At 45.4% G+C, this 25,004-nt stretch overlaps 1 protein-coding gene across 2 annotated transcripts in view; it reads left to right on the plus strand.

Annotated features, from left to right (window-relative positions):
• The window catches only part of POU2F3 (POU class 2 homeobox 3), a 121,725-nt gene extending 96,956 nt beyond the window's left edge, over window positions 1-24,769 (plus strand). For both annotated transcript variants that reach the window (XM_054997397.1, XM_054997398.1), the window contains 8 exons: window positions 1,512-1,594; window positions 5,690-5,872; window positions 6,329-6,470; window positions 8,386-8,522; window positions 11,516-11,677; window positions 15,686-15,752; window positions 20,771-20,903; window positions 22,346-24,769. In XM_054997397.1, coding sequence (XP_054853372.1) covers window positions 1,512-1,594; window positions 5,690-5,872; window positions 6,329-6,470; window positions 8,386-8,522; window positions 11,516-11,677; window positions 15,686-15,752; window positions 20,771-20,903; window positions 22,346-22,385 — 947 coding nt within the window. In that variant the 3' untranslated portion in view covers window positions 22,386-24,769. The remainder of the gene's footprint in view (window positions 1-1,511; window positions 1,595-5,689; window positions 5,873-6,328; window positions 6,471-8,385; window positions 8,523-11,515; window positions 11,678-15,685; window positions 15,753-20,770; window positions 20,904-22,345) is intronic.
• The last annotated feature ends 235 nt before the right edge of the window (window positions 24,770-25,004 follow it).

Raw genomic sequence — 25,004 nt, forward strand, 5'->3', positions numbered from 1 at the left:
CGGCTGGACTGGTGTTCAGTTTGTTATGTGTGTGCTCCTGTTGTGCAACATTTGAAGCTGGGAGGTGCTAAGTTTATATTGTGGGTGCAGAATTTAATGCATCATCTGTCTTTACTCTGATCAGCCTTTCCCAATACTAAGATGTTATCCTCTGTGTTGAAGGAAGCCAGAGTCCCAATAAATGCATAAAGAGACAGACCGATGGCAGCCTGTTGATCTGTTTGGGGAGATGTAATTAATCTTGTTTGCATATTGTCTCTGGAGTCATTGCTCTACATTCTGCAATACTTTCCTATTCTTCCGAGGTAATTCACGCCAGCACATGCATCATTTGATGCCTTATATCTTGGATACAAAACAAACTGTATATGAGCAGTTGTAAAGTGGAATGAAGGCACTGTCTGGGGGAGTTTGGCTTGGGATGGCCGGTTCACACATGCAGGTCAGCATGTTAAAAATGAACATAGTGGTTAAGTGGTTGGGCTGTGAATTAACACTCTGCTGGTTCGACTCCCACTACTGCCATGAGTTCTGCAGGTGGCCTTGGGTCAGCCACTCCGCTCAGCTACAGCTCCCCAGCTGTATTTTAGGGATAATAACAACACTGATTGTGTTCACTGCTCTGAGTGGGGCACTAATCTGTACAAAAGAGTGGTATATACACGCAGTTATTATTATAAGGGAGCTGCAGTAGCATGGTGGTTAAGTGGTTGGGTTGCAAATCAGCACTCTGCTGGTTTGACTCCCTCTACTGCTGGGAGCTTTGCAGGTGGCCTTGGGAAAGCCTCTCCTCTCAGCCCAGATCCCCAGCTGAATTGTGGGGATAATAATAACACTGACTGTGTTCACTTCTCTGAGTGGGGCACTGATCTGTCTAGAAGAGCGGTATATAAACCCATGGTTATTGTTATTATCTGCCCAGAGCAATATCAAATTTGGGAAGTGATGTTTCTTAATGGGACAGAAGTAGTCAACAGGGCTGCCTTTCCTTGGATGCTGCTGTAGCCCTTCTCTTTGTGAAATTAGGATCATTTGGTAGTAGAGATGGGCACGAACTGGAAAAAACCGAACCGTGTGGTTCATGGTTCGTCAAATTTCAAGAACCACGAACTTTCATGAACCTGCCCCGGTTCATGAGCCGGTTTGTTTGGTTCGTGAAAACATCACATCCAGGTCAGAAACGTGTCACTTCCGGGTCAGCAGAAGGTCACTTCCAGGCCAGCAAAAGGTCACTTCCAGGTCAGCAGAAAGTCTGCAGGAAGTCCACCCCTTGTTGCCTAGGAAACTGATTGATCAGTGCCACACTGTCTGCAGTGATGAACCAAAAAAAGAACCAAACGAACCAGCCTAAATTTCGTGGCGGTTCGTCAGAAATGGGATCTGATGAACCGCTGGTTCGCAAACCACGAACCGGCCTGGTTCATCACGAATTTTGGTTCATGTTTTGGTTCGTGCCCATCTCTGTTTGGTAGTGATGAAGACCTCCCATCCTATCTTTCTTTCTCTTCCAGCTCTGCAGTCAAACCTTCTCTCCTTTCCTCAGCAACAGAGTGGCCTTCTCCTTCCACAACACGGACACAGTTTAGCATCTCAGGTAACTACCTCTTCGTTTGGGTGACTAACCTTTTGATTGAATGGCCTTGGTCATATGAACCAGTGAAGCTGCCTTATGTTGTGTCAGAGCATTTTGGAGGGACCAAAGGCCTGGGTGAAGAAATGCCCCGGGCCCCAGAATCTCCATCAAAGTTTACCCTAAATGGGTGTTTATTTCATCCATCCTCAGAGGTTTCTGAAATGCCTTTTACTGGCTGCTAGAGCCCAGGGGAAAGGGAGGAGGAAGGACATTTCTCCAGCAGAGGAGCTTTTATGATCTTTTTGCCAACTGCTTGCACAGGGAGCTGTCTCATACCTGAGCACCTTGTACAATGGCAGCTAACAAAGGAATTATCCTTCATCCACCCTGAGCCTGCTGATGTGGGGAGGGCAGAATACAAATTGAATAAAATAAATAATAAAATAAATAAATAAAAATATAGACCATTCCAAAATAATTGCAACATCAAGAAAAGAACCTGCCCTTACCTTGACATCGTAGGGATCGGTACAGACAGCCTTTGCCGTTGGAGCAATCTGCTCAGTGACACCTTGCTCAGATTTGCAATGCAAATAGGCATGCGTGCATTTCTATGACTTTATTAAGCTTTGTATTAATTTGGATGATGCTAGTCTGATTTCTGGAAAAATCCCATGCCTTCGGACATGCTTACTCAGGAGAAACAACGTGGGGGAGCAAGTTCGACTCGATCATTCCGCAAGAGTGTATATGCGTTGGTCAATCTCCACAATGGCTGGAGAAAAGCCGAATGGGAGACGCACACCCAGAGCTGAGCCTTTTAAAGATAAGACTTTAGACCTTTAGCAGGAGATACTCTTTGAAGGCTAGTTTGGTTTAATGGTTAAGAGTGCGGGACTCTAACCTGGAGAACCGGGTTTGAGTCCCCACCCCTTGGATCAATCACAGCTCTTTCAGAGCTCTCTCAGCCTCACCCACCTCACAGGGTGTTTTGCTGTGGGGATAATAATGACATACTTTGTAAACTGCTCTGAGTGGGCATTAAGTTGTCCTGAAGGGTGGTATATAAATCGAATGTTGTTGTTGTTGTTGTTGTTGTTAGTGGTGGCAACCCCAGAGAGAAGGAAAGGGAAGGTGTGCTTGGCTGAAGGGAGAATCCAGGAAGGCTGAGTAGCTTTTTCTCTTCTACATGAGCATAAATGCAGAGCCAAGGACTAAATTCCTTGCAGAGCTTTTAATGAATCTAAAGTTTTCTTCAGATTCAGAGAAGGTTTTTCTCCTCTCACTCACTGGTCCATTTGTTTCTTATAGAGTGTCACTTTTTGCTGTAGCAGCCAAAAAAATTCAGGCTAAAGCTGTATCCAGAGAAAGAAACATTTTTATTTGATCAGCGTTTCCTGGTTAGATGGTTTTAATTCTTGATATTTGTATATACGATTAATCGATGATACTTGTGTATATGATTTACTTATTTATGCCAGACTGTTTTATGCGTTTGGATGGTAATGGCCTTTGGCCACAGATAATAAACTCTACGGCATGAGTGTAAATGGAAGTTGCAAGAGCTGTTACGCCACTGTCTGATCTTTTATAAGGCAGCTTCATACATTCCTATGACCAAGCCCAACAAATCAACAGTTAAGTTGGCACTGTCCAGATTTACTAGCAGAGATGCGGGGATCAGATTCGGGACATTCTGCCTGCACTGTCAGAGACCCAAGGCCCTTCCCACTCAACTCTGAACTTAGTTCTGGATCCAAAACAACGGCAAAGTTTCTGGTTTTGCCTCTTTGCTTTTGGATATGAACATAACGGAGTTCAAAATTTTAGCTCGAAGTAAAACTGCTTTAGTCTCACCACCATCTCTTGACAATGGTTTGGCAGTCATCAAATATGAAACCTCCAAATCTGTTAAGTGACAAATACTATTGCGTGTAATGTATATCCCCCCTTTCATCAGTTATGGAACTTAAAGACAATATCAGTGGGATTCTCAAAGGGTTTCCCATCCAAACATTGATGAAACCAAGACCTGCTGAACTCTAGCAAGGTTACTTCATCATGGACATCCAAACTACCTTTTGCTCATCAATCAATGCTAACAAATACTAAATGCCATGATATGCCAACCATCAAATACTATCAATGTATTAAATATTGGAAGCAAATATTAGATATCAAGTAAGGTATCAAATACTAGAGCATCTGGAGAAAAATTAGAATCCAGATTCACACAGAAGAATTTTGCAGAGTGGTTCATGCAGCCGATTCATTCCAGCTTGAATTCAGTACCCAGTTTGGCAGATCCAAAGCCAGTGAGCTTTCTGAAATTTTTTGCACCTTTCCTTGCTTTAGAAATTGAAGGCTTTGAGTTAAGCATGTGGCCACATTCACAGCAGTAAACCTCCTGCAGTAGAGGATTTGGAACAAGATGAGATATTCCACTGGGAAAGATCATGGGAATTTGACCCCTTGGGTTGTGTTCATGCGGAGCCAAGCAGCACACAAAAGACGAGCGAGGGGAAGAGATCCGCCTCTCTCTACCCCCAGTCAGGACTGGCTGGATTTGAAAATGTTCTTCCATTTGCAGTTCCCCAGAGTACTGCAGAGCGACTCAACCCCATCCACAGAATGACCCACAAAGTTTAGAGTCATGAAATGTAAGCAAAAGCTCTGTGTACTCCCCAAGACTTCTAACTTGAGGGCAACATGCGGCTTTGAATCACACAAACATGTCATGTTTTAAAAAATGTAATCACAGCCTGGCATCATAGGAGCACAAAACAAAGATTCAAGACTTGGCTTATCAAGAATGCGAGTCTCTCTACCTGAGACACCTTGCACGGGGACGCTCAAGTGTAGGGAGACGCAATGTTAGCCGGGAAACATAGCTTTAAAAGACAGCTGGCGGAGATCACTCCTCAGAGGGTTTGTTAATTTCATCTCCGACTCCCCTACAGAAAGGTGAAATTGACAGAGCCTTTGGGGAGGCGAAGATGAAATTAACAAACCCTCTGAGGAGCGATCTCCGCCAGCTCTGTCTTTTTAAACTATGTTTCCTGGTTAACATTGTATCTCCCTACACTTGAGCATCCCCGTTTAAGATGTCTCGTGTAGAGAGACTCAAAGTTCTTGAACTGAAAGCAGCAAGTTCAGCACATCCCAGCTGGGACACGCCCACACACACACCCGGCCACACACAGGAATACCAACATGCAAATACATGACGCTGCCCTGCACTAAATTGGACCACTGGTCCTTCAAGGTCAGTGCTGTCTACTCTCAGTAGCAGAGACTCTCTGGTCTCAGATGCAGAACAGTTTTCCTCGACACCTGTCCGTCAACTGGAGATGGCAGAGACTGAACTGGGGACCACTGGCACGGAAAGCTCTTGTTCTACCAGGAGGCAGCAAGTCCTTCATCAACCATGCTGCTGCTTAGACAACTGTCTCTTCAGCACCCAGGTCTCTTTTGTCATCTTTGGAAATGTTTGGTTCATCCTTAGTTTCTTTAATTATAAGTAGGATCTTGGCAGTTCTAGCTCAAAGCAACAATAATCAAAAGCTCCTACATTTGGCTAGGCTTTGTTCAATAAATGTGAGCTATGACCAGTCCCAGCTAACAGTTGACAATTGGGTCTGGCACAAGGCATTTCTCCTTTCTGAATGGAGACAGCTCGTCAAAACCTAGCATATTAGGGTAAGGACTAAGCACCTCGATGTGCTAGTTTTCTCATTGCACGGAATTGCCCTGTTCAAACATGCATTTCCTTTCCTGTGGTCTAGAGTGGCACAGTGGAATTATACCATACTTTTTTCTTGCATGTCTTGGTTGGCCTCCAGTGTGAAACAGTGGCCATTTATTTATATGTACAGCAAGGATGTTAAAAGAAAGAACCTTTCCACCCTTGCCGAAGATGTAAGGGAACAGTTTCTGATCTAACTTGGAGATTTTGAGAATGGAACCAGAGCAAGTAGATTCTTTTGGATTCCATATCATGTGGTATGACTGTGCAGCCTTGCTTGATTCTGTGAATCCTTCTCTTAGAGGTGAGATGCTCCAGTGTCTCTGAGTTGTTCGGTAGTGAATAATGCGTGCTGGGTTGTATTTTAACAGGCAGTGGGACGTCCTGGGCATCCCGGCTCGTCATTAGAGCCCCACCTGGAGGTACCTCAACATTTACAAGTTGCCAAACACTTGCCCTCCTCAGCAGCGACAGATGAAGCCAACGACCTAGAAGAGCTCGAGAAGTTCGCCAAGACTTTCAAGCAGAGACGAATCAAGCTGGGGTTCACACAGGTAAGAGGAACTTCTTCAAACTCTGCTGTAGGTGTAGACCTCAAAAGAACTTCAACTGGAGGGAAGATCTTTCACTACCCAAGCTTGGTGCGGCGTTTCGCTTTCTTCTGATGGCTGAATGCCTTTTTGTACTGAATTAGAATGGAGTATTTTAGAACGTGAATTGCTCAAGAGAGATCTGTGTTTCTTGCATGATTCACTGTTCTGAACGGGCCTCTTCATTGGAAGGATGCCAAGCAGTGACTCATGCAGAGACGCAACAGGAAGCCTCGTCCTCCAATACATAAGGAATACATGAGTGAGTCAGTCACAGACCAATGGAGCTAAGGACAAACCAGCTACATGTCACGTTTAAATCAAGCCGGATCTGAGAATCGTGGGAAGCAGGAAAACACAAAGGAAACTGCCAGGTCTCTGGGGTCTCCCTCCATCCTTAACCGCTCCTGCCTCTTACAGGGTGACGTGGGCCTGGCCATGGGGAAGCTGTACGGCAACGACTTCAGCCAGACGACCATTTCTCGTTTTGAGGCGCTCAACTTGAGCTTCAAGAACATGTGCAAGTTAAAACCGCTGCTGGAGAAATGGCTGAGCGATGCAGGTATTCCTTGGGTTGAAAAAAGGGGCTAATGGAGAATGACGTGAATTTTTGTTTGTCTCACCGACTTTAATATCCTGGCTGGCTTGTAAGTTTTTTTCATCCTGACTGTGTGGTTGATGCTGAAAAGAGAATAAAGTGTAACACACCTCTGAGCCACCAGAGGGAGATAGACTTCTTTACTTTTCGAAAAAGTAAAATACCACTTCTATTAATTAGCACACCTCACAATGACAAAGTAGGGTGTCAGTTTTTGTGTTCACTTCCTCAAGCAGTTTAAAAAAAAATCTGAATAGAGTTGGGCAGGGGTAGGTTTGAGAGCTTACTGGTGATGCCCGAAGATCTCTTGAAATTGCAACCGATTTCCAGACTATAGAAATCAGTTCCCTTGGAGAAAATGGCGTCCTTTGAGGGCAGACTTTGTGGCATTATACACTCTGAGGACCTTCCCCTCCCCAAACAAACCCCAACCCACTTAGCATTTAGAGCATGTGAAATCAGATCCTCTAGAAAGATCTCAGGTTTCAGTGAGGCATGGTTTGAAAAAGAAGCAACTTAGAATCATAGGGTTGGAAGGGACCTCCAAGGTCATCTAGTCCAACCCCCTGCACAATGCAGGAGATTCACAACTACCTCCCCCCCCCATACACAAACACACACACACAGTGACCCCTGATCCATACAGAGAAGATGGCAAAATGCCATCAACATCCCCAGCCAAACTGGCTTGTGGGAAATTTCTACCTGACTCCAAGATGGTGTTTGGAATTACCCTGGGCATGTAAGAAGGGACCATGAGAACCAAGCACTGATATAACCCTTCCTGCCCTCCCTCTCATGATCACAGAATCAGCATTGCTGTCAGATGGCCACCTATCCCCTGCGTAAAAACCGGCCAAAAAAGGAGAGCTTGACAGATCTCCTTCTGAAAATGAAAATCCAACAGTAATCCAGATCTGTCTCCAGCACTCATCAGAACACAGGGATCCTTTGTAAGGCAGAGAGCAAAAGTAAAGAATAAGGTGACAGCTGTTGTATTAGAAAGATGGAGATTGGTTTCAGACCATGTACCTAGTATAGGATAAATAACAGCCAAATTGGGTAGTTTTACCCAGTAGATGGAAGGCATTTATTTCTTTATTGCTGCATTCATATCCCATTTACAGGGCTGCCAACTCTAGCTTGAGAAATTTCTGGAGATTTGGGGGAATTTGGAAAAGGATTTCATCTAGAAGAGGGAATTTGGGAGGAAGGGTAAGAATTCCCTTGACGGAGAAATCTGGGGAGGGATTTCACCTAGAATCTATGGTATTCCATAGAGAGTGCCCTCTGAAGCTGCCTTTTCCAATAGGGGAACTGAAGTCTACTCTGTAGTCCCTGTAGAGAAATCCAGTTCCCGCCTACCCACTTGGCTTCCATCTTGAAATTCAAGGCACCTTATGTAGCTTTGTCAGATGGTTTCCTATGCCAATTTATACCTCCACAGCCTCACCAAGGTTGCAAAGTTAATGTCCCTTCCAGCCATGCCTTGTCTTGTTATGACAGGGGGGGTGAAGATCGAGACGGCAGATCCTTGAGTGTCCTTTTCCACCCAAGTTTATAAACTGACTTGGAAGTTATCGTAGCAGCTACTGGAAGAGCAACAGGAAAAAACAGCTTTGTTCTTTAGTCATTAATGTTTTCCTCATCAACCGCTCTGTCAAAGAATCCAGCCATGTTGCAACCGATTCTGGGATGTGTTCTAGGGCTCTTGCTGAGGAGCATTGACTAGACCTCACCGCTGATCTATGAGAATTGAGAGAACTTTCAGATTTTCCCTTTTGTTTCCCCACCACCACCACCACCACCACCTCCATGCCTTGGGCCGTAAATCTCCTCTGAAAGCTCCCTTTCCTTTCTATTTTCTCTCCACATGTAGAATCTTCCCCTTTAGACTCTTCTGTGAGCACTCCCAGTTCTTACCCGTCAGTGAGCGAGATGTTTGGGCGCAAAAGAAAGAAACGCACCAGCATCGAGACCAACATTCGCTCCACGCTGGAGAAACGCTTCCAAGACGTAAGGAAAATGATTCACTCTTGCCTTGTGGGACGGAAGGGGAAGCCACGCAAAAACACAGTGCAGATGGGCTGCTGTGGGCTGGATTGGGAAGTTGATTTGTAGGGCCAAACTGCACAGGTTGCGGGGAATCCAGGATCAGATCTCCAGATGTGTAACTCAGCTGTAAAAGTAAACATGGGGAGCGGGGTGGGAAGTGGTGTAGATGGAGTCTATGGTACTGAAGGGGGATTACTCTTCCTCCCTCCTGTGTGCCATTTCTCCAATCAAAAATGATCTCCTGAAGGATGCTTTAATCCCAAAGTGGGTAAAAAGACAGGCAAAATCTGGGTTGTCTGTCTTTTTCCCCTACTAGAACTTCAAGCAATCTTGGGGGGATCAGATTTTCAATGGCAAAAATGGTACAGGGAAAAAGTTAGTCTCTTCCTCCCCCCAACCCATATGAGGGCCAAACAGCACCACTGGAAATCTGATTGCAGGAAGTAGACTGGCCCTTCCTTATTGCCAGCTCGGCTTATGAAATGGGATGGGCAAATAGAGAGAGGAGCCGACAGGAAGGGAGGAGATCGGCAAGGCAAAAACGAGCAGGCTGAGAGATGAATACCATGATGAAAGGCCTGTGGAAGGGGGGAGATTTTAAGACCAAGCCAACTCAAGAGCAATAGTACCGTCATGGCCGGAAATGGAGACAGAGGTCCACATATGGTTGCCAGCCTCCAGGCTCCTGAAGAGCCACCAAAATGACAAAAAAATACTAGAAGACAGAGACCAGTTCCTCTGGAGGAAATGGCTGCTTTGGAGGGTGGACTGTATGGCATTATGCCCCGCTGAAGTCCCTCCCCTTCCCCAACCTTGTTCTCCCCAGGTAGCACCTCCAAATCCCCTGGAATTTCCCAGCCTATAGTTTGGCAACCATAAGTCAAGGGCCCCAGTCCACAGGCTCATCATGGGGCCTCTAATGCAGGCTGTAGCCAAGGAGCTCATGGGGAATTACTTCTGAGTAACTAGACATAGAATCGGATTGTTCTGCATGTGGTGGAATAAGACCAGTGCCTTGCATGTTCGTTTTGTGCTTTTCATTTAAAGTATACGTTAGCATTGTCAGCTTTGGGTTGGGAAAGTCCTGGAGATTTGGGGGTGGAGCCAAGGAAGGGTGGGGTTTGGGGGTGAAGCCAGGGGAGGGACAGGGTGCCACCTCCTGGCAGGAGTTGCCCCGGGTGAGAGTTCCCCCACCTCTTTCCCCAGAAAAAAAGCATGCAGACATTCATTTGAAATGTGTTGCTGGAGGAGAGTTTTGTGGATACCATGAACAGCCAAAAAGACAGATAAATGGGTACTAGATCAAATCAAGCCTGAATTCTCCCTAGAAGCAAAAATGACAAAACTGAGGCTATTGTACTTTGAGCATGTCATGAGACGACAAGATTCTCTGGAAGTCAATAATGCTAGGAAAAGTGGAAGGCAGTAGGAAAAGAGGAAGAGCTTTTTGACCAATGTTTTTTTGGAGATTCAAGATGGTGACGAGATGAAAGCCTCCGCCCCGGCTCTCTGCAAGTATCCATGTTTTATTTTTCTTATTTTATTTAATTGTTTTATCTTCCCTTAATTCTTGAAGAGGAAACTTGCCTCCACAAACCCTAGCCTTTCCTTCAATTAAGAACTAAGAAAAACAGCTGTTATCTGCTAAATAAGCTACGAGGTTTTACCTTGAAAAGAGGAAGACCTAAAACGAGATGGCTTGACTCAATAAAAGAAGCCACGTCCTCCAGTTTGCAGGATCTGAGCAAGTCCATTGATGATAGGACGTTTTGGATATTTTCTTCATAGGGTCGCCATAGGTCAGAGGCAACTTGACAGCACATAATACATACAGCATGCACACCAAGAGACTTAAATCGGGCTGACTCCTCCTGTCTTCACTGGGGCTACATGAAGAGCTTGGTCAGTCATTTCAAAAAGGCCCTTTTCAGACAGCATTCTGAATTCTGGGCTCATTCACATAGTAATAAGCCATTCTGTTACCAGGCCAAAGTCTTGGGCTAATCTTGCTCACCAAAAAACCTCCATCACAAATAATACTCTTCTTTAGTGAGCAACCCTTGTAGATGTATAATAGCCCTCTGCCCATTCATCTGTTCTTGAAAGGTTATGTCTAGATGTAACCTCACAGGCATTAAAAGTTAACAACTTCTGAGGGTTAGCCATGTTCGTTGGTTGCAACAGCAGGGTCCTGTGTATTTTTATTAAAATGGGAACCAAACGCTGCCCATCAGCCTTTGAGTGTTTGATATGTGCCGTCAAGTGACTCTATGAATCAAGAGGAGTCAGCCGTGTTAGTCTGTAGTAGCAAAATCAAAAAGAGTCCAGTAGCACCTTTATGACTAACCAACTTTATTGTAGCATAAGCTTTCAAGAATCACAGTTCTCTTCGATGGTTGTTGTGGGTTTTCCGGGCTGTATTGCCGTGGTCTTGGCATTGTAGTTCCTGACGTTTCGCCAGCAGCTGTGGCTGGCATCTTCAGAGGTGTAGCACCAAAAGACAGAGATCTCTCAGTGCTGGCGAAACGTCAGGAACTACAATGCCAAGACCACGGCAATACAGCCCGGAAAACCCACAACAACCATCGTTCTCCGGCCGTGAAAGCCTTCGACAATACACAGTTCTCTTCGTCTGATGAAGAGAACTGTGATTCTTGAAAGCTTATGCTACAATAAAGTTGGTTAGTCTATGAATGAAAGATCTCCAAAACGTCCTATCGTTAACAGACTTGCTCAGATCTTGCAAACCGGAGGACATGGCCTCCTTTATTAAGTCAAGCCACCTCGCATATTTAGGTCTTCCTCTTTTCCTACTGCCATCCACTTTTCCTAGCATTATTGACTTTTCCAGAGAGTCTTGTCTTCTCATGATGTGATCAAAGTACAATAGCCTCAGTTTTGTCATTGCCTTGCTATTAGATCGGGCTTCCCTATCTCGGACTTTCTCTCAGCAGAACCCCAAGCCCAGCTCGGAGGAAATCTCTATGATTGCAGAACAGTTGTCCATGGAAAAGGAAGTGGTCCGGGTTTGGTTCTGCAACCGGCGCCAGAAAGAGAAGCGCATCAGCTGCCCAATGCCCTCTCCCATAAAATCACCTCTCTACAACTCCAGACTGGTAAGAGCTGCTAGACCAAATGGCATCCGCTACTTCTCGTTCTCTCTTGGCGAAGCAGTAAATACAGATGTCAGAAGGAGGGAAGAGCTGCCGCTCAGGGGAAGAACATGCATAGGGACCAAACTCAGTCCTGAGTGCCCCTAGTTATGGATCTCCAAGAATGCATGTCCCATGTTAAGAACAGCTTTGCTGTTGGTTCACACCACAGCATCTTTTCCCACTACAAAGTAATTACAATCCTCTCCCCCCAAACACATGTATACGTGTGCAAGCAAGTTGTGTGATTCATCCAGCAGTTTAGGTATTTTCTTATAGGGGAAAACATGGGCATCAATTGGATTCTCCTCTTGCTGGGAGAAGAGCATGAAGTTGGAATGCAATTGCTGGGGTACACCAAGATAATAATAATAACAACAACAACATTTGATTTATATACCGCCCTTCAGGACAACTTAGCACCCACTCAAACCGGTTTACAAAGTATGTTACTATTATCCCCACAACAAAATACCCTACGAGGTGGGTGGGGAGGAGAGAGCTCCTAGAAGCTGTGACTGACCCAAGGTCACCCAGCTGGCTTCAAGTGGAGGAGTGGGGAATCAAACCCAGTTCTCCAGATTAGAGTTCTGCACTCTTAACCACTACACCAAACTGGCTCCCCCAAACTGACTCCCAGTTTCTATAGGTGCTATACAAGAGTATGTAGCCTGAGAGTCAAAAGACTCAGTACTAGTGTTGTGTAGAGTTAACTCTCTCTACACGAAACATCTGACAAGTGAAGAACACGTATTGGGAGAATCAATGTTAGCCCGGAAGGGTAGTTTTAAAAGACAGAGCCAGCAGCAGGGCCATGGCTTTGCTATACACTGGAGGTGTGTGAAGGGCTGTAAAATGCCAGAAGGGAAACTTCAGCCCATTATAACCTCTCCAGGTTTAGGCCCAGCTCTGGAAGGCAGCTCCAACCCATTTCCATTCCTCGCTGCCCTCTGGTTGCCATCCCACACAGTTTTAGACTGGAGAGGTGAAATAGACAGATAAAATCTGTCTGTTTGGGGTGGCGAAAATGAAATTAACAAACTCTGAGGAGCAATCTCTGCCAGCTCCATCTTTTTAAACTACCCTTCCTGGCTAACATTGCATCGGAGTCTTGTGTACAGAGACTCTCAGAACCACTGTATAAAAACAGTATGTTCTTACTGTTATTTTGAAGAACACAAAGAATCCAAGTTGGTACCCAACTGAAACTGATGAAGCACATCGTTTGGCAGAACACAATGCTGCGAGCTCACGCCATTGCCACAGTCTGGCAAGGCATTCTCTGTTTCTTGTGTCCTCTAAATCTGACAGGCTTTCAGCAACACCGGCTCTGTGTGGGCTCTGAGCCAGTAGGAAAAGCCCCTCTTTGCTAACACCTTGGCCATGAGTCAGTGGGGAGAGCACCCTCTAATGACTCATCCTCCTGGCTTCCTGCAATGTGGTTTCTTCTAGCTGGGCTTGAAGACCCCATCCCCCATGGGTGCCCACAGCAGGACAACAGATACACCACCCTGGGCATCCAGGAACAGGAGTGAGCTGGACTTATAAGTGCTGAGTGGTTGCATCACTTCCTGTTGCTTTTCTAGGATAAATGTTATTTGCATTGTCGTGATTACAGGTCTGTCCCCTAAAAACTTTCTGGGATGCCCCAAGACTGCCCCCCCCCATTTCCATCAAGACTACATTTTAGTCAAAGCTTAACCTCTGAAGAAATGAAGTATTCATAGCATGTGACATACCTCTGAGAATGTGCAGAGTGCTTCGCTCTGAAGTCTCTGAGCTCGGGAAGAAGAGAAGTGAGTTACCACAAACAGCCCTTACAGATCTGAGGAAGAGAAGAAGGAAACAATGGTGCCATAGGAAAAGAAATTGTGTTTCAAAATGAAATTAAAACCTTAGAAACTCATAACACTTAATTTGGATTCTAAACTGTTGCCGGATATTTGTGTGCAAAACATGTAGGGATCCTCAAGAGAAATAAAATTTCTTCTCCTGGGGTAGTATCATTTTCTTCTCTTCCGAGTTTCCTCGACTCTGCATTGGTGCAACCTTCTTTTCTGCATTCCTTACAGATTTGGGCTCAGGTGCCAGAGCTTTGGGGGCAGAAGTATGGTTCAGGCAGTATTTATTTCCTGAGAGATACTGGTACTTAAATACCCCTCAATGTCATAGGATTTCTATCTATCACTTCTAATCTGGGTGGGGCATATCGTACACCAAGGAAGCCCAACCTTTACATGGAACACACACACACCAGAAAGTTGTCCTGCATGGCCCACGGCAAAATGCATGGGGACCACACACACACCTGAGCAGGATTATAGAGGCAGACTGAGCGGGAAGGTTCCCAGCAGGAATTTAAGCTAAACTAGAAGAAATCACATGGCAGAAAGCAAGACAGATGACTTATAAGAGGCTCTTCCAATTGCCTTGCCACAAATTGTGATGTGAAGAGAGCCGTGGAGCCAACCTGACCATGTGAATTCTGCAGTGACCCTGCATGGCCACCGTGCTCAGTTTGCGGTTGGCTGCCAGTGGCCCTCCGGGGCAACAACTGACCAGACACTTTCCTGATAAGTTCAGAGGCCAGTCTGCCCCTGTACACAGTGGTTAAGGGGGAGGTGTTCAGCACATGCTCAGATGGGCGAGGCTCCCATTCATTTTGCTGTGGCTCATGCCAGAGACCTTTCCAGAGAGTTATACCCACAGAGACTGTGGACTTCCTTGATGTACAATATGCCTCGCCCAGATCAGCTGCAATAGCGCTTCAAATCAGCAACAGGACCGGAAGTTTTTGTCTGAGTTAATGATTCCCTTCTTGCTATATCATGCCTCTGTATTTTTCCTTGTCTTCATTTCCACAAGGAAGGGTTGAGATTGTATAAGGGCCAATTTGGAATTGCTCAATCAAGTATTCAACTTCCTAGACAGCCTTGGGATGCTACACTTCACTTTAAGCTTACCTGTTTACCCTGAATTGGGCCATGAAGGGTTAAACTCTGCCAACTCCTTGTGGTTGCTTCTAAGTTGGTAAAATGTTGGTTGGAGCTCAGTTTCATAGCCCATTCAGTGGCTGATTCCGCACACGTTGGATAATGCTCTTTCAATGCAATTTAGCTATCATTTGGAAGTGGATTTTTTGTTTCACACTCGAAAAATTCAGTTCCAAATGATCTCTAAAGAGGATTGGAAGTGCATTATCCAATGTGTGCAGAATCAGCTAGAGTCTGGCAAAAGTTTAGAATCCAAATTAAGCTTTGAGTTTCACTGTTTTGAATTTCACTTTGAAAACATAAATCTTTCCCATGTGGTTGGTGAATTGTGAACAATGACGTCAGTTATTGATTTGCCGGTTTCATTACTGTTTAATATCTTTCCCCTGGTTCGCTTGGATCCTAGTGGTTCATTCCATCAATGCAATGGAAGGGCTTTTCTTGTGTGTTGAGAGGGGAAGGAGACAACTGCTATCTCCTCTTGCAGCCTACCCCACACGCTGGTTTTTTCAGGCACACTGGAGCGCAATTTCATGATTATGCAGTGAGCGGGGAAAGGCAGGCAAATTGCTTTCCTCTAGCATAACTCCACCTGTGTTGCTTAGGATCCCAGCCATTTCCTTTATACTGAAGATGTTAAAATATACCTTTAAAAATATAAAACACAAATAACAAGTGGAGACAAATTGGCGCCTGCAAACGTGTATGTCATATACATACACCAATTAGAAAAACTGGCTGGATTGGTTGTCACTCCCTGTTAGATCGACTTTTTGTGGCACACCTAGGCTTGCTGCTCTGCAAGGCCCTAAAACACAGGAGTCCAATCTCTGCAATTAAATATACATTTAGATCTCTGGCAAGACTCAGAGACAGCACCGAATTGTTGACTATTATTCTGACGAGCCTGAGGTCACTGTACAAACCAAGGCAGACACTTTTGTCCCCACATAATATCATCATTTGGTTTCTTTTCCAGATTTCTACCTCAGGATCTTTGGGTCCCCTTCCTGTCACATCTGTCCACAGCACCATGCACGGGGCAGGTACGTTTTGCCAGAAAGACATTCCTCCATTTTTCCACCCATTAACATCTCAGCCAACATCTGGAAGCATTTTTTTTAATGCAACCTGAGCTCTTTTTTGCACTTAGCATGGTCTAACACAAGGCGATCTGGAGTCTGCATGCAGGTGGGCTCTAATCCTGAAAAGCTGCTGCAGGAATAAAATCTTGTTATCCTTTAAGGTACTCTGACCTGCATGGCCCAGACTAGCCTGATCTCAGTAGCTCACGGAAGCTAAACAGAGCTTGCCCTAGTACTTGGATGGAAGACCACCAAGGAAGTCCAGAATCACTCCACAGGCAATGGCAATCCACCGCTGTTGATCTTTCACACTGGAAACCCTACTGGGTCGCCATAAATCTGCTATGGCGTGACAGCACTTTACACACACACACACACACACACACACACACACACATTCTTTAAGGTGCCACTAGATTCCTTTTGGGTTTTGCTGCCACAGACAAACAGTGCTATTACTCAGCAATTAGTACTAATGAAACCTGTATCACACCCTCTCCTCCACTTCAAGATGGTTCATCTGGAGGCATGGGCTCTCTACCATATCCAGTGCGATCTTTTCCTCTTCCTGCCCCTCCCTTTTGTTGTTTTTATTTTGCTTAACAAACAGGCTGAGAGTTCTTGTGAACTCCAAAGCTTGCTCATGACTGAGGATTTAAAATGGTCCAAGGTATTCCCCTCCTGTTGCCATCGGATTATTCAATGTGAATACCAGAGGTCCCAGCTGCCTCTTTTGAACATATTCCTGAACCTAGGATTTGAGATGGGTAGCAGGAAAAGAAATGAATAACAATCAGGGCTTTTTTTCTGGGATAAGTGGTGGTGGAACTCAGTGGTGGAACTCAGGACTGCACAATGACATCACTTTGGGTCAGCTGGAACAAGGAGTTTTTTTTTAAGTTTAAATTGCCCTCTGCGAAAATGGTCACATGGCTGGTGGCCCCGCCCCCTGATCTCCAGACAGAGGGGAGCTTAGATTGCCTTCCGCGCCACCAAGCAGCACGGAGGGCAAACTCCCCTCTGTCTGGAGATCAGGGGGCGGGGCCACCAGCCATGTGACCATTTTCTAGAGGTGCCAGAACTCTGTTCCACCACATTCCAGCTGAAAAAAAGCCCTGATAACAATGCAATCATGGGCAGAGTTTACAACCTTCTAAGTCCATTGAAGTCAACATTGACATTTTCTAAAGAGGTCACTTGCACGTCTTCCAATTTTTTCGGGTTTTCCCTGTCCCAAAGCTGTGACTCACTGATCCACTTCATGAACTCACCTTTCACATGCATCATCCACATGCGTGTTTTGTGGGTGTTTGTCACACACACAAAAAGGTCCCCAAACAGAAAATGCATTCTTTATCTGTTCCTCATCACAAATGACATTGGTGCATTCCCGCCCAACCTTTTTTTGTTTGAGCACATGTGGGATTGCGCTATAATGTTGTCCTGTCTTTCAGCTTCTGTAAAAACTGGGCATGCATAGTACTCCATTCTCTACCGTTGATTTCCTGTTCAATTCCATATCCTACTATATAAAAGGCAAACCGTGCTCCTGACGACTCACTCTTTATCCCCATGCAGGTGCAGTATGCAGGGATAAGCAGCGAGCCAGGGACAAAATGGTTTTATCTCCCTGCTGCCTCTTCAGGACCTCTAGAGGCCTGGAAAGGCTCGGCGTGGTGGCATGGCCCTCCCAAGGTCCTGCAGCAGCGGGGGGGGGGCAAGGCTCCGTGCCACCTCCACAGGGCCTTGGGAGGGCTGCGCACAAGCCAAGCAGTGGCTGAGGGGCCAGAGGAGGAGGGAGCCCCCGATCTCTTCTCTGATCCCCCCATTTGACTGATGCTGGAGGGGGGCATGGGGGGAAACGCTGCTAGGGCCCATTGTATTTTCCCAAACAATTGACCTTATTGCTAGTTTAAAATAAAATCAGAAATAGCATTCCGTTCTCAATGTTGTTCCTAGACTGATAGTCCAATTGCTGAGTAAGCCAGTGTAGCAAGCAATTTGTATACGTACATATCGTAACAGTGCAAGGACTGTTTTAAAAAGTAAAAGGGGGGGGAATTATACAATTGCACATGCAAGCCAGATGCACGTGTGATGTTTAAAGGAGGGGTACTGGCGAGAGGAGGGGTTAGAGATTTGTGGGATGGCTCTTCTGAAGCACAAAAAAGCCTCTTCATGCACTGATACAGTAAGATAATCACGTGGAAAATCTGCATCAAAAATAAACACGGACCAAAACGAGTCTCACCAAAAAACGCTTAAAAACCAGGATCATCAGGACTTGCTTGCACGTGGGAAATGATGACGTGTGAGATACGAGTTCTGTTGGCAGCCCACCCCATTAAGGACATGTGGAAGCAGCCAGATACTGAGTGAAGTGCCATATATTTTGTGGGCTCTGTAATACGTTGGGGGAGGGGGGAGATTATGCCAGTGCCACAAACCCACGTCCAACTCAGGGCCAAGCTACACATGACGAATGACACTTGAACGGCAAGTGGATTTAGTGGAGGGCAAGTGAACAGGGAGAAATACACTTACTGTTCAATTGTCATTCGTCATGTGTAGCTTGGCCCTCAGGCTTAGGCTGACCTTCCCCTACCTTGAAGTAAAACTTCTCCTCTTTAAGCCTATGAAGCTGTATACTGGGCTGGGAAGCCTCTGGTAGCGTGGTTGAGGATAAGTTTCAACTTTCCTTCTTGTCCCACCCTTAGGAAATATTAAAAATGGTTACCCAGCCAAGTCTTAGTAGGGGACAGATCAGGGGTTTGCGCTTCCCTTTAGCAGAAACTGGCACACAAGGCTTGGGGAGGTTCAAAATGCAACTGAAGGTTTATTTACAGTAGGTGAAGTCAGAAGGCAGGTAGGCAGGTGTTTGAACTGAAGAAACAGAAAGGTTTTTGTACAGGAACTTCACTAGTGTGAGGCACAAAACACTTGGTACAACACTAGGTTTCTGGCTTCGTTCAGAGGTTGACACTGCTTCACAGATGTTACACTTTATATACGCAAACACAAACACAGCACAACTTTCCCTCCTCTCAAGACTTAAGGGTGCTCCACTGAGACAAACCCTTTCTAGATACTGGGCAGGCGTTAGAGTTATGAGCTATGACCCTGTTCCTGGCACTGAAGGGGAGACTCCTTTCTGCCCACTTCCTTGGCCCACTATGGGCCAAACTACACATGATGAATGACACTTGAACGGCAAGTGGATTGAGTGGAGGGCAAGTGAACAGGGAGAAATACACTTGCCGTTCAAGTGTCATTCGTCATGTGTAGCTTGGCCCTATCATTCCCAGATCTCTTGAGTCTAAGGGCCAAGCTACAAGTGACGAATTACACTTGCCTGGCAAGTGAACAGAATCACGTGTATTCCTCCCTGTTCACTTGCGCTCCACTTGATCAAGTGGAGCACAAGTGAATGGCAAGTGAACAGGGAGGAATACACGTGAGTCTGTTCACTTGCCAGGCAAGTGTAATTCGTCACTTGTAGTTTGGCCCTATGTAGGAGTTAGTGCTGGCTTTCCCTACTTCAGTCCTAGGACTCAAAGTGTTTCACAAGCATTATTTCCTCTCACAGAGGATTCTCTGGCTGACCCTCTCTGGTCCAAAGCCAGGCTCCAACTCCCTTTCCCTCTCTCGTTTACCCTCCAACTCCAACTGACAGCTTCCCAAAATTCCATCCCCAACTGCCATTTCAGGCTAGCCACATGGTGGTGGCGGCGGCGGGGGGGACGGGACGGACATGTCAATCATAGCTCACTGACTGGAAATCTCAGCATCTGAAGCTGAGTCCATCACAGCCGGCAATAGTGATTGGCTGTGCTGCTCTGATGTCACAAGAGAGGCAGAGCTGGCCTTTGCTGGCTAAGACGCTCTGGTTTATGAGTCACTCTGGCTGCCACTGCTGAAGGATAAAGAAGAGCGAGGCAGAGAGAAAACTCTAGGGAAAGAGGAAGGGTAGGGTGTAGGAAAAGATCAGGCAGAGGCCTAAGAATAGCATAGCCAACCTCCAAGCGGGACCTCGAAATCTCCCAAAATTATAACCGATCTCTAGAAAATGGCTACTTCGAAGGGTGGGCTTTACGGCATTCTACCCTGCTGAGATCCTTTCCCCTCGAGTCCAAAGCCCACCCTCTCTTGGCTCCAATCTCAAATCTCAAGGAATTTCCCAACCTAGAGTTTTAAACCTTTCTACCCTAATAGGGTCCCCATATTCGTGAGCATTAAAACATGTTTTAAAAAATGTATAACTACATTTTAAAAAGTATTACAACAGTTCAATAAACACACACACAAAAACACAAAGAATATGGATGAGGGCCAGTAACAATTATTGGGGGTCTGCCAAACAAAGCAAAAAAAAGTCTGGCTAGTACCATATCTAACAGCAAATGGTTCAGGGAAAGACAGCAAAAGAAGACAGCTTGGGAGAGGAAGTCTGCCTAGCAAGAGGAGATTTGCACATGGGCAGGAGATGGAGATTTGAGGAAAGCTGAAGCACCTGTTGACTTGAAACAACCTGCTATAAGTTTGGCTGTCACATATAAAGGACTGCCTTTGGCTAAGCTGCTCTGATGCTAGTGAGATGTAAAGCAGGCAGAATGGCTGGGGAAGGAAGGGTAGAAAAGCCCCCAAGGGCTAGGAAAATGAGAGTCTATCACAGGAGGCAGGAGAGGCCCCAGGGCTGGAAGGGTCCGACTCCAGAATGCTTCAAGAGAAGAGGAAGCAGCTAACTGGGAGGAAGAATAATGAGAGGTGCGTGTGGGCCTGGGAGCAGCAAAGGCGAGAAGCGCTGTTGCAAACGTGTTAATTACAGGCAAGCGTATGCCTCTAGTCATCCTGATAATTGTGCAAATGCAAACCCAAGTATGCTTTTCATATGCAAAAACAAAAAAGAGCCACCTCTGGGTGTGAAAGGCTTCCAGCTATGTGTATATTCTTTTTTACTTTCTGTTTTCTCTGTCTTGCAGTAACGTCTTCATGCTCTCCTGGCAACTCTAGCCGGCCTTCATCTCCTGGCACGGGACTTCATGCCAGCAGCCCGGGCATGTCCCAGACTAACTCCAAAGCAGCCATCAACTCAACCAGTTTCAACTCTTCTGGGTAATGCAATGCAGGGACAGGCCGGTGGGGTGTCCTTGGCTCTCTGAAAACGGCAGCAGCCGCACCAGTAATAACTAGCATTTGTAGAACAAATTTCATACGTATTTTCTTGACATCCTTAGAACTAGCTCGCAAGGTGGGCCATTATTATTTAGATATTACAGACGGGAAGAATTGTTTCCCAAGGCCACCTAATAAGTTCATGCCAGAGGTGAGATCCAAATGAGGAAATTCATTATTTTATACCGTGCTTCACATGCGTAATGAACACAATTAACTTAGAACAAGGTGTGCTTAGGCACACAGATTTCCGCGGGTTATATGGAACTGACTTTCTGAAGCCCAAAAAAATGAAGTCTTTGTGCTTTTTAAGTTATGTGAATTGGCCCTTAAGGCAATAAATGCTACACCTTAGAGCATAGGTAGCTGCCATCTTTGCAAAATGCATTATCTTTTATGCCTGATTCCCAAGCCCAAAATAACGTTGGGACTTTAGCAGAAAACTCTGACTGAGGAATAGCAGCCACTGCACCGTATCTGGAATACAAAACCCATTTCTATGTGAGCGCTTATCTCTCTCTGCCATATATAACAGATCATAGAAATCACTCTGTTTACCATGTCCAGCATAAGCTATATAGATATCATTTTTAAAAATAAATTGACAAACCAATAACCTTCCAACAGAAGTTTGTCCTTACAAAAACCCCACGAAGGAGATTAGGCTGAGAGAGTGCCTGACATACAGTGCAATGCTAAATAGAGTTACTCACGTCTAAGCCCATTGATTTCAATGGGCTTAGACTGGAGTAACTCTGCTCAGGATTACATTGTTTGTCACCCAGCATGCTTCATAATTAAATAAAGATTTGAACTCAGAATTGCCACTAGTCTGACACTCTAACTACAGAACCACACTAGCATAGCTCTCTTTCAGAGACATGAGTCATAGAGCAGGACCACAAGTGACGCCTGACACAGGTTGGACACTAGTCAGCTTCCCTCAAGTTTTGATGGGAAATGTAGGCATCCTGGTCTTGCAGCTTGACTCTCCGACTGCTGTCCAATGGACTTTTCAACTGTCACTTGTCCAACATTCCGCCAAGCTGCCTACATTTCCCATCAAAACTTGAGGGAAGCTGGCAAGTGTCCAACCTGTGTCAGGTGTCACTTGTGGTCCCGCTCATAGATCCAGAGGAGTTAGCCATGTTAGTCTGTAGTAGCAAAATAGAAAAGAGTCCAGTAGCACCTTTAAGACTAACCAACTTTACTGTAGCATAAGCTTTCGAGAACCACCGTTCTCGAAAGCTTCGGTTAGTCTTAAAGGTGCTACTGGACTCTTTTCTGTTTTTCAGGGACGTGTATTTCTTGTGCAACAGAGAAAAGAATTTAACATGCTTTTTCCATTTTTTTTCCCTGATTGTTTTTGCCTGCGTGAACAGGTCATGGTACCGATGGAACCAGCCCACCTACCTCCACTGAAGCTGCATCGCCTAATGGTCAGCCAAATCCACCTTTCTCTCCTCAGTAGAAAAAAAAAGAAGCCTTGACTTCTAGCTATGGATTCACTTCTCCGGGAATGGTGGCTGAGACTATGTTTGGCCTGGTGGTATAGGTGCCTTCAGAGAACCTCAGGCCTCCTGTGAGACCTTGGACTTCACGTGACAGGAGGAGCAGCCCTACAAACACAACTGAAAGACTGTGATAGAACCCCCAAGTGGTTGAGGGTTGTAGTGTGTGTCGGTGTGTGCGATGTCTGTGCTGCACCCCTGGCCTTGCCAACCCAAATATTCACCTCCGGGGCCCTAAACCTTTTTCTCAGTTGCTGCTTTCTCTCTTGAACTCCAAAATGCTTCTTGCAAGAAGATATTGTGAAGCCACATCTGTTCTCAGATTTAAAAGCACGGATGCATCCTCAAGGATGAGCCAACGCTGCACAATTCATTCTCAAATGGCTAGATTGAACATTTTAGTGTCTTGCAAAAAGTACAAAAGAGGGTGCTTTGATCAGTGCCGCATCCAATGGCATTTTCCTGTCTACTCAAAATGCTCTTTTGGTTTAGATACACGGCAGTTACCTGTCTGCTTTAACACTCTTAGGTATGTCAGGAAAAAAGCCTGTGGGCCCAATGATCTCTGGGGAGGAAAACAGACCAGGAAGTGGACTGTGTCTGCTTTTCTAAAGGGACATTGGTGCATTCAATCCATTGCACTTGGGATGCATATAGACGTTTGCTTTAGGCTTCTTTGTCTGTGGACAGACAACAGTTTTTCAGATTTTGGGGACGAGGCATTTTAGAGCTGCCATTTCTTGCCGTGACACAGGTCTTCGTTTTCTGTCTCCCGCTGTGATCTGTGGTCAAACCAGTTAGGGAAGCTTTCATAAGCGTTCCGTCAGTACTTCAGAGTCAAGGCTGGCGGCCAATAATGTGACCAGCCCTAGAAGAGAGAGAAATGTACCTTTTGAGGTGTGTCACTGGGCAGCGTCCATGTAAAGGAACAAAAATTCAGCACCCTGAGTACTTTTGAACTGTTTGAAAGAGTTTTAAAATGCATACATCTAATAGAAGTGCAACTTGGGGGGCGTGGGAGGCAAATGAACCACACCATACACACACAATAGACCACACACACACACACACAACCTTGTTCCATTTGGTTTGTAAACTTAATAAGCTACCAACTCTGAGACCGAGCGACTGCTGCAGAAAAATAATTGTCTGTGCTCACCTTTAGATTCCTGCCCTGCCGTGTGTCAGATAGAGTGGGGACTGGGGAGTGTTGAGCCTCCGCAAGCTGCCTGCATGGCTACATTTTGAGTATGTCTCTTCTTGTGGGAGGTCTCCTGTGATTCTAAACTGAGGGCAAGGAGATTGCTGAGCAACGCATAAGACAGACACATGTAACAGTCTTCTGTCCTGGGGAGGAAAAGTGCAGGGCTTATTTTTTTTTAAGATGTTAACATGCAGAAAGTGTGCATTTACAGGGGGAAATATTGTCATTCCCAAAGATTTGGGCAGTCCAAACATTCAGGTCTTCTGAGTTCATGCTGTCAGAGTCCTAGTTCTAAAGATTTTCTCCCACTATGTATAGGTTTCTAATGGTGCAATCCTAAATAGAGTTGCAGTTTTCTAAGACCATTGAAGTCAGTAGGCTTCGAAGAATGTAATTCTGCTTAGGAAGGCTAATATATTTTATTGGGGTGGGGGAGAAGGCACTGTTAAGGACATGGGACGTGATTCTATGCAACAACGCATGTGCACACAAACAAGGAAGATGCACACGTGGGTTATAACAGTCACCAACTTATAATTGCATGCCATTCCAGATCTTCCTTTTTTTAAAAACCCTGCAAAAATGAAAAGCAGCCATGGGAGGCTGCAAGTAGAAGAGAGGGAGGGACAGTGTTTTCTTTTAGAATGTGCCAGCTCCTTTTTCACCCATGTTGGGGGGAAGAGAAAGGTGTCTTTTCTTCTGGAGATGGTTTGAAAAGAGAACCTCTCTCCCTCTACCTGTTTGCTGTTCCTTGCATTTTAATTTTTTTTTCCAGCTGGGAAACTGTAAGTAAGTGTGCCATGTAACAACCATTTTAGTACAGAAAAGAGCCGTAGTCTTGGAGCTGGAAGAAAATGCCTTCATTTTATCCCTCCTTGGAAAATTTTACCCCTTTACACTGTGCATCCCTTTGCCATCATATTGATGGCTTTGAACGAATAAGCAGCAGCTACGGTTAAAGAAACCACTCCAAGCACATGGGAAAACTTCAGCAATGCACTTATCGCACGCGGGCACGAATGGACTTTGATTCTGCTCATTTGGGTTTTTGTCCTGGCTACCAAACAAAAGGGCCCGCGTCTCTCGCTACCTGAGATTGCATTGTGCTCTTTGTTTGGGGTTTGTTGGGTTGGGGGCCTTTTTGCTGCACTGTAAATAGCTTCCTCCCCCTTTATTTCTTGAAGCCCCTACTCTTCTCTCTTCGGGAGAACAGTTTGTATAACTCAGGTGTGAATTTTGAAGATTTGATGTGTGTGCCTTGTTTTGATTTCATTAAAAATCATTAAAATGCTGGAAAGTTTCTTTTTGGAAAAATGGAGAAGGAGG

This window comes from Eublepharis macularius, chromosome 14 (assembly GCF_028583425.1).
Source record: "Eublepharis macularius isolate TG4126 chromosome 14, MPM_Emac_v1.0, whole genome shotgun sequence".
NCBI classification, from domain to species: Eukaryota; Metazoa; Chordata; class Lepidosauria; order Squamata; family Eublepharidae; genus Eublepharis; species Eublepharis macularius.